The following is a 19,247-nucleotide window of genomic DNA, read 5'->3' as shown; positions in this document are numbered from 1 at the left end:
CGTTCTTCAGCAGGGGGGACATTGCGGGCGCTGCAGGATTTCAGTCCTTTCCAGCATAGAGTGTTACCAATTGTTTTCTTGGTGGCTATGGTCCCAGCTGCCTTGAGATCATTGATAAGATTCTCCTGTTCTGGGCCGATTCCTCACCATCCTCATGATCATTGAAACTCCACAAGGTGGGGTCTTGCATGGAGCCCCAGATTGAAGGCGATTGACATTTTGTTTGTTTCTTCCATTTGCGAATAATCGCACTAACTGTTGTCACCCTCTCACCAAGCTGCTTGGTAGTCTTGTAGCCCATTCCAGCCTTGTGTTGGTCTACAATCTTGTCCGACATCCTTGGACAGCTCTTTGGTCTTGGTCATGGTGGAGAGATTGGAATCTGATTGATTGCTTCTGTGGACAGGTATTTTATATAGGTAACAACCTGAGATTAAGAGCACTCCCTAATATCAGCTTGTTACCTGTATAGAAGATGCCTGGGAGACAGAAATCTTGCTGATTGATAGGGGATAAAATACTTATTTCACTCATTAAAATGCAAATCAAATTATAACTTTTTTGAATGCATTTCCAGGATTTTATTGTTGTTATTCTGTCTCCCACTGTTAAAATAAACCTATTAAAATTATAGAGTGATCATTTCTTTGTTAGTGGGAAAACATACTGAATCTGCAGGGGATCAAATACTTTTTCCCCCCTTACTGTAGATACGATTTTCTTGGTCAATTTCCTTTAGATTTACCTTCAACTATGTAGTATAAGGGCCTGCCTGATTACATACAATTTAAAAATGTTTAGGTTTGACATCATATGATTTTGGTAAATCTAAAGGAAAACCGTATGTGTAGCCAGGTTAAGAATACACTTATCAGCAGCTACAGCCATCGATCAACAAAAGTTTTCCAACTTGAGCATTCATCAGAAGTTGCTCTAAAGACTGACTTCATACATTGCATCTGTAGATGTCCTAGGTTGGTAAGATACTGGAATGGTGTTATTCAACATATGAATTCCATTTTTAAAACAAATGTGGTGTGTAATCCATATGATGGTGTGCATCCAGCGATAATCAGAATCAGGCTTGTAATTTATTCAACATATATTCATTTATACAATTTTAAATGTATTGCGCAAGTTTTTTTTGACCATTCAATGCACACCATTGTGATTGTCTATATTTAGAATATTATGCGTGGTTTCTGACTCGCTTTTGATAGATTGATTCATCTTTCGGATGCGTTGATTTATCTTTATTGAGTTTTTTTTGGATAATCAGAATCAAGTGAAGCTTAGCAAAAAATTGTTTCTCACTAGAAAAGTGGGTTTTCACTACATCCACCTACAGTGGGAGAATGAATATTAGCAGTCAATTTGAATTTGAGACTAGAACAGATAGCTCCCCTATGCAAAAAAGTTATCAAATGCCAAAAGATTTGAGCATGACGACTTCAGATACTTGGTTTAGTACCCAATTGGTGAGACTATGAAGATTGCTATAAGCCCAGGAATGTTGTCATTTTATGGAAAATTCAATAAAATATGGATGAAAAAGTTACATGGAATTATCTTCATTCTGAGAAATGGAAAGGTAAAATATACAAAAAAAAAAAAACTCGTCTCATAAACAAGGGTTTCTTTAATTGAGATTGCATATTTTCCCATTTTTGCAGTGTACAAATTATTTAATCAAATATTTACAATTGTTACACAATGTACAATTTCAGCTAATGCAAGTTTTCTTATTGTTCGAGTCAGGAAAAATAAGACTACATTCAAGTTCAACTTACAAAAATGATTACAATGAAACTAGATATGTATGACATTCATTATATTTTATGGAAGGAATACTGTATTGAAAAGATCTTATTCACCATCAAACAGCACTAAATTTAGAAAAATATTGCACTTAAAACAGTCATGTCAGGAAGCACGGAGAAAAGTAGTACAAGTACTGATCTGAAGTATTTTTAATCATTTTGCGAGTTACCGTAATTCTAATATGAAGTGGCTTTAGCACTACAGTAATCAAATCCGATTGGATAACATTTTTACCAGCTTTTATTTCTAGTAAAAGTGAGAATGCATCTTTCAGTTCATCCTAGGAGGAGGAGGAACTGGTGTTTCACTTTTGGACTGATGCTAGCAATTTGATAAATATAACTTTTTAGTGACTTTAAGCCCCCCGCAATGGCTGTAATAAAGCCTAAATTACTGTTGTGGCAGAAATAAGAACTTTTGGGGAATATGTTTTTATCCAGAAAGACGTTAAGATATAATAAAAAAATCCTAAGCCATAGATGGATCGAATCTCGGCCAGTTCAGCAGACATCTATTGATCGACTTCAGTACAACCAGTCTGTCATATTTTTGTATACGATTACTGTTGACAGCTATGGATACAATTAGTGCTGGCAGCTATAGCAAACAGCAGTAATTGTGTTCTCCTGGCAGAACACAATAGCGCTGTGATAGAGACTCCCATATCAACGCTGGCTGTGTTGAAAGGGGAATCAAGCTATTTTTTTTTTTTCCTGCAACTCGTTGGTTGGAGGAAGGAAAAACACATCATCTATGGCTTGCCTTAACTCTTTGATGTATAGTACAAGCACTAACACTAACAGCGGTTGTGGGTAAATCTGGCCTTCAAAAGATTATACATTTTCAAGGGCATTTTCTAAAAGTAATCCATATTCATTCAAACCATTCCTTTTTCAGTAGCAGCATCCTTACAGTCTGCTAAAGTAGATCACAGGTATCCAAACTTATGTTAAAGTTGCTGCACCACATGCAAAGAAAAAGAGGATAGCACCCAAATATGCTAAAGTACCATGCACCAAATGAACAGCAAGTATGATGTAAACCAGCCAAAGCTGTGTAAGAAGCATATCTGTGATTTAATCGTTGAAGCACTATACCTATAATACACTACAAATGCATTAAAGCTGAAGTAAACCCATACAGTTACATTCCCGACATGCCGGAAATGTGTCACGTTGGTCGTGCTCACAACAAAACTGTCAAACCATCCAATGGCTGGTGTCATAACTGATCACATGTGCAGCATAATGGGCAGTTGAAGATTAAACAGAGGCCAAGATGGCAGCTTCCTTGGCTGAAAAGTTTAGGAGGGCTTACTTCCACTTTAACTAGAAACATCTGTCTTTGCCACACTGTCCCTTATATTCCCATCCACATTAAATTATTCAGAAGTAACCACATAGTACTACTGATAAAGATAATGCTTCACCTACTGTGCAAAATTATATTCATCGAGCAATGTATACGACAGTGGGAAAAGGAATTTGTGTTTATTTGTTCTTTTGGTTTTTCTGCAACTGCTTTGTGTTTTCATTAGGAGGTAGAGTTTTTCAGCGGATAAGACATGCAAAGTCTTTTCTTCCAAATAATCTTTTCCCCGTGCTCCCACTAAAGAGGAATAAAACAGACTCTCTGGTCCATGAAGACTTCTCTACGAGTGCTTGCAATTTACAGAGGTATTTCATTTCTATGGCTTATGCATTAACTGCTAAACTTCTAAAACCAACAAATCATGTAAGACCTCTTGTAAAGAAATATATGGCCTCAGGCAGTAGCCTCTACAGGTAGGTGAGAAAAGTTACCAAAGATGACCATAGATGGATTGAAAGTCAGCCAGTTCAGCAGAGACAGGCCAAATTTCGATCCATGTGTGGCCACTCCCACTCGACAGAACTCGATCCAACAATCAGTGTATTCTAACAGTGAAGAGTTCCCGCTCAGTGGGGAGAATTCCTCCAAACACCTCACTTGTGTGTTGACCAAAAAAAACAGCCAAAATGCATCTATGGCCAGCTTAAAGGGCAAGTTCACCTTTACAGAAAAATCTGTAAGGTAAACTTACACAGGATCTGGATCGCAGGAATCTCCCGCTATGATCCCTCGTATTACCGGTCCGGGGCTTAGACATCCCCTCGGTGTAATCTCCTAAATGTACCTCATCAGGACGTACATATAGGAGCATTCTAATTGGTTGCCGCCTTCACAGGTGGGACCTCGACCAATCAAAGCCTGCGTAGCCCGTCCAGTCACTGCAGGCGAAGAGAAGAGAAAGGCGCGGGGATTTCAAATTGTACGATCTATCAGAACGGGAGATTGCCACGCTCCAGGTTAGGGGGACCGGGTGTGATGGGGAGGGTGTCCAGTGTAAGTTTATGTTACAGGTTTTCTGTAAAGGTGAACTTACACTTTAACTCTTCATAATCTCTCAAAAATAAAGGAATGTGAGCAAAGACAAGGAGTGATGATGCCTGCTTTTGCTACCTCCTGCCAGGTGTGCATAATGAGAATATATAAGGACAAGGTAGTAGCTGTAAAATAAGCTACCAACTACTGCTCATGTTAGCTACTTTCCAGTATTTTCCAAAGGAAAAATAATTTTAATGGGGATAGGTTGGTGATTTTATATGATAAATGGTCTCTGAGGAGACATGGCGTGCAGTGGTCTGTTTGTGCTAAAGTTATTCTATACAATATATTTATTGAGAGTTTTACAGTGGCTGTTAGTAGTCTAACAACAGTGGGTCATTTTTGGTATAGATACTCTCCAGCTCTACCTTCCTGGGAAGGACAGGCAAAAAGAGAGGCAGCAAATACTTTTTTTTGTTGTTGTTTCTGGTGAGTGTATGATTGATGTACACTAAACTATTGCTAATAGCGGTTTTTAGCCTAAAACTCCCTCTGCCTTTTCTGTATACTCTACTTTTAACTTTAATTTGTATGATATAGAGTCAGGTCATTACATGCAAGGACAAGCAAGGAATCTACATAAAGGACTTTGGTCACAACTGAAGGCTATTATGTGTTACAAAGAACACAAGTGTTAAGCAAGATCAGACATGACTTATCAATTTTATGGCATTGGCACTGCCATCTACACTGTTATAGGCGATCAAACTGGCAGCAAAAATTATTGTTAGTACTGTTAGCCAACAGTTCCTGGATGTTATGTACATGTCCAATACATTTAATAGTTGTACATGCTATCTGCACATTTTTAGCTGACAAAATATATAAAAAAATATGCTGTTTGGTTCTCACCAATACAATAAAGACTAAAATGTCAAATTTTAATACTGTCAGCATATGCATTGCGTACTAATATTTGTCTATACAGAAACAAACTTGCATGCTAAAATCAGATGTGCTTGTATCATAAAATAACAAAACAAAAACCTGTATGATAATGTAAATAAATCAATAGCTTAAAAATGAAAATTCATCAAATTGGATCACAATACATACAATGTAACCTATTGTAATAACTGGTAACCATTAAAAATATACTGTATATTTTTACCTAACAAGAACAATAGTTCAGCAAAAATAAAACAATAATCAAGACTTAACCACATTGTATAATGTGTTTGCTGCTAATTCTTTTAGGCTGCATTCACACCTGAGTGTTTTTAGTTTGTAAAAGGCTCATCTCAAATGTTCCAAACACCCAACAAGCAAAATCCCATTCATTTTAATGGCACCTGTTCACATCTGAGAGTTCTGCCACCTGGAACAAAATGCCTGAAGCTCAAAAAAGTACATGAGCTTCTTTTTTGGCAGATTACAGGTGTTTTAATGCTTTTTAAATTGTTGACCTTTTAACCTTGAAAAAGTCTGTACAAAAATGCTGCAAAACCTCAACGAAAAACACCTGAAAACGTTCAGGTGTGAATGAAGCCTTAATAGCTGTAGGAAAAAAGCAGGTACTAGAAGAGTGTTTAGAAATGGAGATTTTCCACTTTAATGCAAAATGTGAACCCCTTATCCCAATGCTTTTTCCCTGCAATATACATCTTCCTGATCATGCTACTGGCTGCTATCATCACATGTAATAAGTCTGAGACCCACATGTAATGGTACAAGTCTCACGGTTCCAGGAACAAATGCAGATCATTGAAGAAAAAGGGACTCTGCCAAGATCTGCATTGATATGTTTAATAAGGAAAGAGCAGGAGCACTCTCATAGGAGTTCTGTCAGATGCCAGAGGGGGGTGCAACATAATGCTACTAATGCTATAAACCTGTACATAATGTAAAAAAAAACTTTATTAAAATGGTGAGGAAACTAAACTAGCCAAAAGAACTAAAGTTTTTTTTGGAGTTGTACATTCTTCTTATAAAGGCCATAAAAGACATACAAATACATGGCTACTGAAATGCATCGTCAGAAGTTTCTCAACATTTTACTACACCTCAGTCCTGCCACTGACAGAGCTCCGTGTAAACAGGGTAGAACAATCAGGTTCTCTTTTTCCTTATTTTGCAATCACATCTGGAACAAGATATTGAGGCTCCTCCAATGCAAAAACCATCTCCCATAAAAAACACTGGCCTAGCAGACTAAGTGCAGCACTGTTGATTTTAAGTGCAGGAGGGGGACTTTATTTGCCTAAAGTAGAAATACGTAATAACGCACCCAGATTTCATAACATTGTGCTCAGCCAATCTGAGTCATCTAAAACAGCTTTGACAAACTAAAAAAACAAAAACTAAATCTGCCATGGTTTAGGCTATTGTGAGTGTACAGTGACTGTTACCATAACAAAAAAGCAGGTTGCTAATAGGAATGAAGAGCAGGCAACTCAAGCTGTGGCTGTGCATACCTGCAGCAACTTCTAGTGTCCTTCCTCAGCCCAAATGCCATGAAGTTCTGATCAGGCAAAGTTCTGACATTTCCTGATAGCATTGGACCTTATCCGCATATCCCACCTCCCATACATTGCTACTGGCCCATCACTATGATGGGCTGCTTCACTGGCCAAAAGGTATGTGTGTGTAGAGGAAAAGAGGTAAGGGAAACCGTTACTACCAGGAGGTGCTGATGCTTTGTCTAATCAGAACAACCCAGAATTTGGGAGTAGAGTAGCACTGAAAGTTGCTGAAACTGTTTAGATACACTCTAGGTGCCTGCACTTCTACCTGACGGCAGTCTTTTTGGGTCACACTTTCAGCCCAATCCCAGCATACCGATGTTGCAGGGAGATAGGCAGCTCAATTAAATGACTTTAAAGTTATACCTGGATAACCAATTTTACACTTAACCTGTAGGGCAATGCCTGACTTTCATAAAAATATGTAATACATACAAACTTTTTTCATTTCAGGTTTGTAAAATCTAATTTGCTACACAATGCAATGCACAGCATTAATTGTGCCCTTTTATACTGGCAGCGGGACTCATGTGGACTCATATGATAATACAGTGTCAGTCATACATAATGCTCAGATTACATTTACTGCAGATACACATCAACTAAAACTGCAGTAAATTAAAAATAAACGGTATACCTAATAGCAAGGCAATGTATTCATTTTTACTTTAAGTTCTAAGCCTAGTCTTCCACAGTATCCTAACATTACCTTCATATATCTTATGATAGGTCTTATAAATTAGTGCAACACTGTCAAGGAAGGTGCAGCGTTCAGATTAAGAATTGTATGTATGACTTACGGAGTACAACACATAAAGCAGCCATGTATATTGGTCCTTTTTTTAAATACAAAAAGGGAAGAGCATAGCAACCAAACCATTCATGGTCCCTACAATACTGGAACCATAATTCAGACTAAAACTAATTTGTACATTTACTGTACACAAACACTACAAAGTACTCTATTTTCAAATCATTGCCTTGGCTCAATCACTGTTCTGCGTTTTGTGACATTATTAAGCAGAAAATGTTTTACCCAGGAGACTCAGCAGCAGTCACTCCTTAACAAATGGAATGATGAGACCAATTAAACACTGGCTTGCACTGCCCAAGACTAGGCTCTCAGGTAGTTCAATTGCCAAGAATAGTTTTAATTTTTTTACAGGTGAAATTAAGGCATACGACATGAGATTCATGACTTCTGAGAATCTGGATGCTGGAAACGGTTCAGTTTTTCTGGATTGTTAGATGCCATATGGGAGAAATCTCTGAATATATCTTGGTATGTTTCATCCCCTGCAGAGAAAACAAACATTTTTTATCCCGGTATACCTGAAAAATGCAAATAACCAACTTATATACAGTACACTGCTAGTTTATGTATACATGATATCTGTGACAAAGACGATAACTGCTAATCACATAATGCTGGCAAAGGCAGCCAGTGACCATCTGAAATTTAAGGAATGACAGACCCCAGCAAGTCAAAAAATCAACTAACTATTAGGTTATACAAAAAAAAAATAGCGTCTGAGCAGCTGCTGGGCAGAAGCATGCCCTACCTACCATAGGATATAATTTAGGGATTATGGGACTAGTTTAAGAAAACGGGGAGGAAATTAAAGTAGAGGAGCTGACCACAGCAACCAATCAAATTAATGTTTTGATATTAATACCACTTTGTAAAAATGAGATGTAAAATGTGATTGATTCTGTTTCTTTTGGGTAATACAAAACCTTTTCTCCCTCCAATTGTAACAAATCAAACCCAATGCAAATAATAAAACAGAGATATACGAATTGTCAGACTGGATGACAAAATGGATCATATAGACCTTTTGCATGCATGGCCTCATAAAACTTACATACAAAGATCTATACCTGCTAGAAGACTCCATGCATCCAGGAAGATGAAAGGAAAGAGAAAAAGCAAAGTGGCATATATTTAAATAAATAATGATAATTGTCTAGCTCAACAGGAAGAGCAGGTAAAGTTCAGCAGGATGAAGCTGAAGCTACAGGAAAAACAATATTGTTCTATATAAACATTCCTCACTATCTGCCCATTTCACCTACAGTAGTACAAACCCTCCATGTTATGGAGGGCTATGCTATATTATACTAAACTAATCAATAAATCAATACAGGATTCAGTGACTCTTAAAGTCACTGGACAGGAAACAAATTTTCAGGACAGGATGACATTCTACAGCTTTTCCTGTGATTATGTGCAAGTATAAAAGGGTTTAAGTGATCAACCAAAATGGACTATACATTGGATAAGGTTTCATCATCCTGAAATATGTGTTGGTTGAACGCCAAGGCAAAATTTACATTTTGTGCAAGTAACATTTTAGCTGCTGCAATGATTCTTTTACTAAGCAATTAAAAAGAATTTAAAATGTTTAACTAAAATTAATTTGTAAGTTCAAGACATGAAATTGTGGCAGGCATCTACTGCTGCCTATGTGTTACAATTAAGGATAAGCAAATATCAGAACTTCGTTGTGCTAGACCAAGGGTGTTCAATCTGCAGCCCCAAACAGTTATGAATGCAGGCCAACACAAAATCATAAAAGGACTTGATTTTTGGGGGGAATTTTTTGTAAAAAAAAAAAAAAAATTGACAAATGTCTCTTTATAGGACTTTTAGAAGTTTCATCTTTCCAAAGAAAAATATCCCACTCTTAACAAGAACGCCTTATTCATGTCATCAGTTTTTGGCAGCACCTATACTTGTGAACAACGATTTTCAAGGGCAAAATTAGAACCACAAATATCTGATGAGCACCTTGAGAATTATTGAGAATTGCTACTACAGCCATCAAATATTGCACTAGTTTTAGGTTACCCTCCTTTACTTTTAGATTAAAAACATAGTATAAAAAATGAAATTTTATTACTCAGGTACATTATCTATATGTGTGATCCTTAACTTGTGATCGGCCTGATATTTTCAGATATCCTTGTTGTTAGTGTATTTTATGCGTGGCCCAAGACAATTCCTCTTCTTGCAAAGTGGCCCAGGAAAGTCAAAAGGTTGGACAGCCCTGTGCTAGACAAAGCTATCCCCATAGACACACTTTTTTGCCATGCTTTTGTTTTTCTAAATTCTGAGTACCAATACTGCTAACCATGCAAATACTGTTAATCAGTATGATATGCGCTGCCCTCATAGCTAGTGCATCAGCATATTACATCTTTCAGTAAAAGACCAGTCTACAGATATCGGATAAAGGAAGTCACCATAGGTGTCTACAGTTCAGTCGGATCTGTAGTTGTCATCAGGAAAATAGAGGAAGTTTTGCAGGTGTCATCAGACCAGGGGGGTTAGCAGGTGTTATCAGTCTGGGGTGAAGCCATGTTATAAATCAGATGGGGTGGGGTTCATGTTTATTATTAGTAAGGCTGCTTTCATACCTGAGCAGAGCGACTTTCAGAGTTTTTGAGCACGTTTAGAAGTGCATTACAAGAATTATACAGATTCAGGCGTTTTTGTTTAATAAATAACACTAGATGGAGGAGAGGTGGGGGACATTAGGGGCGGAGAGCAGCTGTTTGAGCAGAAAATGTACTATGTTTACTACACTGAAACGGTTTTCTCAGTCTATTATCTGCTCGCAGGAAACTTTTTCAAACAAACATACACAATTTAAATTACCTGAAGCACGCACAATATAGTAGGTAATACTATTCTACATAATCAAGAGGTGTATCTATATTGATAGCAAATGATGTTACTGAAGCGGTTTTACAGGTTGAACTTCAATATATAGCGAACCCTACTGCAGAAGCTCAATAAACAGGCAAATGCCAATATCGCTCGTAAAAAAGCAGAACAGAAACTTTTTTTTCTTCAGCAACCTTACTCTGAACATGGGGAAAACACGGGCCGTCTTTTAGCAGCAATAATAAAAGCTTAAAAACCAGTGACACGGGTGGTAGACATGCAAGCATCTCCAACTAAAATTGCACGTGCTACAGTAGAGATATCAGTGTTTTTTTGATTTTTTTTTTAAACTTGAACCGCAATTTTTTTCTTAACTCCATTACTTTAACAGAATTGTCCACAGCTGATAGAGAGATGTTAACAAAAAAACACAAATGCTGGCGCTTGGGATACTGACGTAACATCTCATGACCAATATCATTAGGAAGCAATATTTAAATAGAGATAATTAAAAAAGATGATGGGAAAGCAATAATAAAAGTAAAAAAGTCTACAATGATTAAATGAAATAGGAAGCACCCAATCAATAGTGAATAGTGCCGAATGTTAAAACTGAAGGGATGAATCAGGAGGATATATTCACTGTCACAAAGGGCTGCTCTTCTATGGAGTGAAGTCAACCCAAAATCAACATGGAAAAAGCAAAGATAGAAAAGCGCCTCTGAGTAAAGTGTTTTTTAATCGGTAATATAACAGAAATAGTAGACAATTACATGTCAATAAATACAAGGATACTCTACACGAGTCACCATTATCAAGGGGATGTTGCCGGTGTTGGAGGCATGTTTCAGACACTTGAGAAAGGAGCACGCATGCGCCTTGCAGACTTCGCGCATGCTCTGAAATGCATTGTGTTCTCCCCGTTTCCACAAGCTATTCGTAACTCTCCTCTATAGGACACACCTGGCCTCCTCCCCGCCTCCTTGTGGCTCTCGCAGCCTGGACTTTTCTCCTGGAAACATGCCTCTGACACCAGCCACATCCCCTTGATAATGCCGACTTGTGTAGTGTATTCTTGTATTTATTGACATGTAAGTGTCTACTATTTCTGTTCTATTACCGATTAAAACACTTTACTCAGAGGCGCTTTTCTATTTTTGCTTTTTCCCGATAGAGAGATTTTGGATAAACCTCTGACTTTAAAGGAACTTTAGGCTGCCTCTGCCAGTTTGCTTAATAAAAAAAAACCAGGAGCAGATGGGTTATCAGGGGAGGTCTATGAAGTCTATGGCGCTAATTTGTTTCCTGAATTATTAGAGGTATTTATTGCAGCATTGGAGTGTTGTCATTCCCCCCCCCCCAATGGAGGCGGCGATTATTATAGTCTAAAAACATATCGCCCAATTATCATTGCTTACATCGGACATAAAATTACTTTCAAAAGCGTTAGCTATTCGATTGGCAAAAGTAATATCTAAAATAGTGTATTTAGACCAGTTGGGTTTCATCCCAAATAGATCAACAGCACTGAATGTAAGACAATTATTTCATAATCTGCAGATTCCGTCTGAAAATCTAGGTAACAGGCATATATTGATTGATGCGGCAAAAGCTTCTGATAGCACAGAGTGGGACTTTTTATGGCACAGTCTAGAGAAGTTGTTTAGATTTGGATACCAGTTTATAGGTTGAATAAAACTCCTCTATGCTCCTTCGATGGCACAGGTTCAGGTAAATGGACAAGTATTGGCTCCCTTTTCATTACAAGGAACAAGACAGGGATGTCCATTATCACCCCTACTCTTTGCCCTTGCTATTGTCCCGTTGGCTGCTGCCATCCACCAATCATCAAATATTACTGGGTTCTTTAGGCCTCTAGAAGAGAATAGGATTGCTTTATATACAGATGACACGCTTCTATTTTTGGGAGACACTGTCTTCCTTAGTAGCATGTCTTTAATAAATATGGCTCTTGTTCAGCCTTTACAATAAATTGGGATAAGCCAGTTATTTTACCTGTGGACCCTCTGGTGACCAATCTGCCATCATCTGCATCCCAAATAACTGTAGTTTCTACATTTAAATATTTAGGCGCCCAAGTCTCACCAGAAGCGAGTGCAGCTGTAAAGAGGTATTTAGCGCCACTGCTTATGCTTATTTTAACAGTGATTGGCAGAGTCAATTTGATAAAGATGGTTTGGATGCCACAATTACAATTTTACATAAACTAGAGGTAGTGAAACTTGAACATTTTGATCCATTGAAAAAGGCTGATATTTTGTTACTTTGTCAACTTTTTGATAACAAGGTTTTACAACCATTTGACAAATCGGCAGAGAAATATCATCTGTCTAATAAATTATTCATTCAATACCTACAGTTACGGCATGCTTTGCAGAGTGAGGCTACAATTTTCTATTAAAATATAACCCATCTTTAAATTTAACTTTGGCAATAACTATAAGACACGCCAAACAGGGACTTATTGGGGATATATATTCTTTCTTAGAAAAAAAAAACAGTTAGAGTGAATATAAAAGATGGCAGTTTTGTACAATGGCGTAGGGACTTGCAGACTCTTAGTGATGAGGAGTGGGAGCAAGCTTTAAAATATTCAGAGCATATGAAGATGCATGTGATGTGGTTAATATCTATGTATATAGCCTGTAAACTTATACTACAAAAATGGATATCAAATTCTCTGCCAACACTAGCTCAATGGTTCGAAGCGATTAATCTTAATCTAAAATGGGAGGAATTGGCATATAAACATAGCAGAAGCCCTAATACATTTTTGAAAATTTGGCCCTGGTGGTTAGTCTCCAATTTATCCAAGCAAATGGTTGTGCATACCAATGATGCTGAGGAAAGTTAGTAATGAGATGGATTCATGGTGGAGGAGAACTGTATATGCATATATTATATATCACTAGGGGGTAGCAGTTTAATTAGATTGAATATAATGGTTGGATTTATATTGTTAATCACATGTATAATTTTTTTTTAATTTTTTTTAAGTAAATGAATTACCAAGCGCCTGCTTTTTTGTCTCTTGATAATTTCAGGTGCCATCATATTGCAAAATAGGATCATGCCTAAAAGGTGAGGCCCAGAAGAATAGAATAGGGAGTTTGAGGGAAGAGAACTGGCAGAGTTAATGCATGCATTAGGGAAGGGATTAGGAAACTGCTTTTTTTCAAAAATGGGACAGGAAACCTGGAAGCTGGAAATCTAATTAAGGATACTTCTATACCAAACAAACTTTAAGTACTGAGATAAAGTCACACAAACATAGTCCTATGTATGATTGCACCTCACACACACATCCACATACTGTATACACACACACACAATCCTGTTGGATATTTAATGAATGTGATCCAAAAACAATATAAAACTGCCAATAGGAATGCATTGTCATCTGCTTTCACAGATCCAGCTTACGAAGGCACAATTACTTTCAAATAGTAAAGTGCAAACATAGTGTGCATATGGATTTACATATGCTCGCAGCAAATCTGAGACAAACCGGTAACATATGATAAACCAGTACTGCTGCTCCAGGATAATATTTCAGCACATGACTAAATCAGCAAGAAAATCTAAACCAAAAGAAACCATGCCGTGGCAAAAGTGCTACAATGTAAACCTTCACAGTACAGCATGTACCTTTTGAAAATCTATTGCTACGTGCAACTTCTTACAGTAATCCAATACACACAGACCACATAATTATATCTTCTTAGGCTCGGTTCACACTGGGGCGACACGACTTCAGGACGACTTTGTGAGGCAACTTGGAGACGATTTAAACACGACTTAGACATGACCTGGGGCGACTTACAAGTCGCCCCAGGCCAGGTGACTTTTGCCATGGCCAATCAGAGAATGAGCTCTGAAGGGGGAACTCCACGCCAAATTTATGAAAAAAAATTGGCGTGGGTTCCCCCTCCGAGAGCATACCAGGCCCTTAGGTCTGGTATGGATTCCAAGGGGAACCCCCTATGCCAAAAAAACAGCGTGGGGGTCCCCCCAGATCCATACCAGACCCTTATCCGAGCACGCTACCCGGCCGGCCAGGAAAGGGGGTGGGGACAAGCGGGCGGCCCCCCCCTCCTGAGCCATACCAGGCCGCGTGCCTTCAACATGGGGGGGTGCCTTGGGGGAGGGGGGCGTGCGGCCCCCCCACCCCAAAGCACCTTGTCCCCATGTTGATGAGGACAAGGGCCTCTTCCCGAAAACCCTGGCCATTGGTTGTCGGGGTCTGCGGGTGGGGGGCTTATCGGAATCCGGGAGCCCCCTTTAATAAGGGGGCCCCGGATACCAGCCCCCCCACCCTATGTGAATGAGTATGGGGTACAATGTACCCCTACCCATTCACCTGTAAAATAAAGTACAAAAAAAAAAAAACACAACACACAAGATAAAATAGTTTATTGCACAGCTCCGGGGGGTCTTCAGTCTTCGGGGGTCTTCTCGCTTTCTTCCTCGCCGCCGCCCTCTTCTTCTGACTTCGGGGGTCTTGTCCCCCTCTTCGGTTCTTCTGTCGCCGCCTTCCGTTCTTCTTCTTCTTCTTCTCCTGGAGATGTTGACTCGACGTTCTCTCCGGCCGCAATGCCAGGGGCGCGCTGCGCGGAGACTTATATAGGGACAAGGGGCGGGTCATCGGCTGATGTCACATGGGTTGATGTCACATGGTGACTCCGCCCCCTTACAATGTCACAGTCCCGGAGGATGCTGGGACTGTCGCCATGTGACATCAACCCATGTGACATCAACCGATGACCCCGCCCCTTGTCCTTATACAAGTCGCCGCGCAGCGCGTCCCTGGCATTGCGGCCGGAGAGAGCGTCGAGTCAACATCTCCAGGAGAAGAAGAAGAAGAACGGAAGGCGGCGGCGACAGAAGACCTGTAAAAGAGCTATAAGAAGGCGCGGTGGCCCGGCAGAAGAAAAGAAGAGGGGGACAAGACCCCCGAAGTCGGAAGAAGAGGGCGGCGGCGAGGAAGAAAGCCGGGCTCCTCCGCTAGCAAAAGAGCTAGAAGAAGATAGCGGAGGAGTCCGGCGAGAAGACCCCCGAAGACGGAAGACCCCCGAAGCTGTGCAATAAACTATTTTATCTTGTGTTTTTTTTAACTTTATTTTACAGGTGAATGGGTAGGGGTACATTGTACCCCATACTCATTCACATAGGGTGGGGGGCTGGTATCCGGGGGCCCCCTTATTAAAGGGGGCTCCCGGATTCCGATAAGCCCCCCGCCCGCAGACCCCGACAACCAACGGCCAGGGTTGTCGGGAAGAGGCCCTTGTCCTCATCAACATGGGGACAAGGTGCTTTGGGGTGGGGGGCCGCACGCCTCCCTCCCCCAAGGCACCCCCCCATGTTGAGGGCACGCGGCCTGGTACGACTCAGGAGGGGGGGCCGCCCGCTCGTCCCCACCCCCTTTCCTGGCCGGCCGGGTAGCGTGCTCGGATAAGGGTCTGGATGTGGGGGGGACCCCCACCGCCGTTTTTTTGGCGAAGGGGGTTCCCCTTGGAATCCATACCAGACCTAAGTGCCTGGTATGCTCTCGGAGGGGGAACCCACGCCAAATTTTTTTCATAAATTTGGCGTTGAGTTCCCCCTTCAGAGCTAATAATTCTGTCAAAGTCGCCTCTGTATATACAGAGATCCGACTTGGAGGAGACCTCCATTGAAATCAATGGGTACAAGTCGGATTGAAGTAGTACAGGAACTTCTTTTGAAGTCGGAGCGACTTCAGTAGTGTGCATTAAGACGGCTCTCATTCACTTACATTGATTTTTAAATGTTGTCCGACCTGAGGTGACTAGGGGCGACCTGAAGTCGGATCTGAGTCGCCCCTGTGTGAACCGAGCCTAAAGCTGTCAGACAACACAGTATGAAACCTGTTCCACCAACCTTAAACTAAGCTGATCTGTGATAAAGGAAGGTGCAAGCATAAAAGATTATTCGTGCTTTCAAAAATGATGCATTAAAGTCTGCCTATGAAATAAAATATAACTATATTTCTCATTTGTTTGATATATTCAAAAAACATAAAAAAGAAAAAAAAAAAAAAGGAGAGAACACTGAACTGCCTATATACAACCTACAGAAGGAAATCTCTAAATATACCATACCATACCAGTATGTCACATAATTGTTGCAGTGCGGCTTAGAAAAGTAAAAGTAATATATTGGTTGCTATAGGCAACATAAAATGTTATTTATTATAAATACATAATACCTACACACATTATAAAAATAATACAGCTTTACACCTGTTTCAAAATGCAGCAGGAAAGTGGGTTTCTAGACATAGCATACTAATTGGATGATTTGCTGTTTATCTTACTATCCAAAGACTCAGCATGACCAAGCTGCAAACTAATAAACTCCTGCATGCACTTCCTATATTGCATTTCAGTATCGCTGTTAGAGGAGTATTGACCTGGTTGTCCGTAAAGTCCCTCAGATTCCCGCATCTCTTCATTCATACGTGCCAGACGCAATCTAAAAAAAAAAAAAAAAAAAAAAAAATTCAATTGTTTTAAAGTTATTAATGTATCCTTCCAAATACTTAAGAAGCCAAACAATGAGCTTTCCTCTTCATACTAAAGCCGGTTACACACAGTTTTTTTTTTTGTGCAACCCCATGGGAGGTTAGTCCAGCGATCTCTCCACTGAGCTGTTGTGTTCTGACAGAGGGACGGCCCCCTCCACCAGAGCACTCCAATCAGCGCTCTCTACCATTGGCTGAGAGCACTGATCGGGAGTCGGGCGGCTGCCGATTTTCCAGCAAGCACGTCCGGCTGAAGCCGGCTGAGGGGCCAGCTTCTGTTGGACAGACCAACATACACACGGGCCGAATGTACCCAGCTTTAAAGGTATAATGCATACAATTACAGGTTGAGCGTAAGCTAGAATATCTGAAAGCTGTTACAATTCTGAGGAAAATTCTTGCAGAATCGGACTCAACAAGCACCTTCATAATAGGTAATATTCCTTCCTATCAAACTTTTATATAATGACTGTTAAAACTGTCTGGTTACATTATTCTTCAATAAACCCTGTAAAAAGTCAGGTCCTTTAGGGCTCATTCACACCAGATACATTGGGGCTATGCTGGCAACTATTACCAGTGCAGCTTCGATGCATAGACAAAATGTTTTGTTTCCTATGCTGCTATGCAGTACTTTTTTCAGCAGATTGCAACACAAACCACTACAGTGAACAGAACTGTACTGAAAGGAGAAGAATGGCCAAAGCTATTTTAACTATACTTCTTGGTTGTTCTGCACTCCTCTGACCCATTTTTAGCCGAAAGTGGGCTAAAGTCTGCTGTCAGCTGACATCCCTCTGCTGGTCCAGACTCTGAAAAGATTCCAACAATATGGTCAGGATCCACCCACATGCTTGGACCGGCACCTGGCTCAGCAGCTCAGTGATGCCCTGAAAGTGAGCCAACCCCTCCCACCCCTCCACAGCCCAGCGCTCCAGTGAGCACTGGAGGGGAGAGCAGAGGACAGGTGACTGACAGTCATTGCTCTTTGCTCAGATTGGAGGGAAGAACTGAGCAATCAGTGGCATTTGATCACTCAGTTCGTAGGGCAGAGCCGGCAGGGAAGAGATGCAGCATCTGAGGCCGCGTACACACGGGCGCATTGTCTGCCCAACTAAGTTCGTCAGACAATCCGACAGACAGTCCGTTCAACTTTTGAATGAATGGACTTGACCACACACGATGAACAGACAGTCCGCTGAAAACTTGCATGATGACGTGTACAGCACGTACGACGGGACTAGAAAAACGACGTCCAATACACTGCAATGCAACCTTCGGCCGTGTAAATCCTTTCTGAGCATGCGCCATACTTAGTCCGTCCAACTTGCCTACACACGAGCGGACTGTCCGCTGAAACCAAGTTTGGACGGACAAAACCAAGTTTGGACGGACAAAATTACGGAAATTCCGAAAGACTAAGTCCGTCAGATTGTCCGCTGAAAAAGTCAGCTGAAGCCCACACACGAGCGGATTGTCCGCTGAAACACGGTTCAGCGGACTAAGTTGGGCAGACAATCCGCCCGTGTGTACGCGGCCTGAATGATGCTGCATCCACCTAGGTAAGTATAAATGTTTGTTTTTTAAAGAGCAAGCATCTCTTTGAAATTTCACGTGTGACATTTTAATAAAGTTTTGTGAAATAAAAAAATAAAAAAAGTTCAACAGTGTGACACATCAGGATCAGCACAATCAGCACTGTCTCTACCAGCATACCTGCATTCAGTGAGGCTCGCTGGTGTAAACAAGTCCTTAAAGGGAACCTGTCACCTAGAAAACAGTGCTCAGACATGCAGCAGTTGACTAATAAGATTAAGCTAATACACTTGTTCATTGTATGCCAATGCTTAACCAATTCAGCCCGGGAAGATTTGGATGGGACTGATTAGGTGAGGAGAGAGATCGTGGTCATACTTAGTATGAACACACAATCTCTCTCCTCCCCCAAGAGAACCGGGATTTGTGTGTTTACACACACAGATCCCAGTTCTCGCTGTCACCAGTGATCGCGGGTGCCTGGCAGTCATCGCACTCGCCGGGCACTCGCATCGGCTCTGGGCACAAGCTGGGGGGGCGCACGCGTCTTAAAGAGCCGACAAACAGCTAGGACAGCTCGCCCAGGGGAGCCATTCTGCCACAGCATAACTGCGACGGCCAGTCAGGAAGCGGCTAAAGGGTTACTAAACCAAGTGATATGAAAATAGCTCATCCATCCCCCCCCCCCCCCCCCCCACAATACCCACAGCTTATAAATCTTCTTTTTACATTAAAATATTGCCACTATACAACTTTTTGGTTGATCTGTATACCACGGTCAGTGATAAAG

The 19,247-nt window shown here is 40.6% G+C and overlaps 1 protein-coding gene across 3 annotated transcripts in view; it reads right to left on the bottom strand.

Moving 5' to 3' along the window:
* Nucleotides 1-1,621: 1,621 nt before the first annotated feature.
* ACAP2 (ArfGAP with coiled-coil, ankyrin repeat and PH domains 2) overlaps nucleotides 1,622-19,247 on the bottom strand; it is a 148,972-nt gene continuing 131,346 nt past the window's right edge. For all 3 annotated transcript variants that reach the window (XM_077487461.1, XM_077487463.1, XM_077487462.1), the window contains 2 exons: nucleotides 16,811-16,872; nucleotides 1,622-7,985 (listed from right to left, as the gene is read on the bottom strand). In XM_077487461.1, coding sequence (XP_077343587.1) covers nucleotides 7,882-7,985; nucleotides 16,811-16,872 — 166 coding nt within the window. In that variant the 3' untranslated portion in view covers nucleotides 1,622-7,881. The remainder of the gene's footprint in view (nucleotides 7,986-16,810; nucleotides 16,873-19,247) is intronic.

Source organism: Lithobates pipiens, unplaced genomic scaffold (genome assembly GCF_037356315.1).
Source record: "Lithobates pipiens isolate NorthernLeopardFrog02 unplaced genomic scaffold, aLitPip1_a1.2 Scaffold_18, whole genome shotgun sequence".
In the NCBI taxonomy this organism is placed as follows: domain Eukaryota; kingdom Metazoa; phylum Chordata; class Amphibia; order Anura; family Ranidae; genus Lithobates; species Lithobates pipiens.
This window is presented reverse-complemented; position numbering and strand designations above follow the sequence as displayed.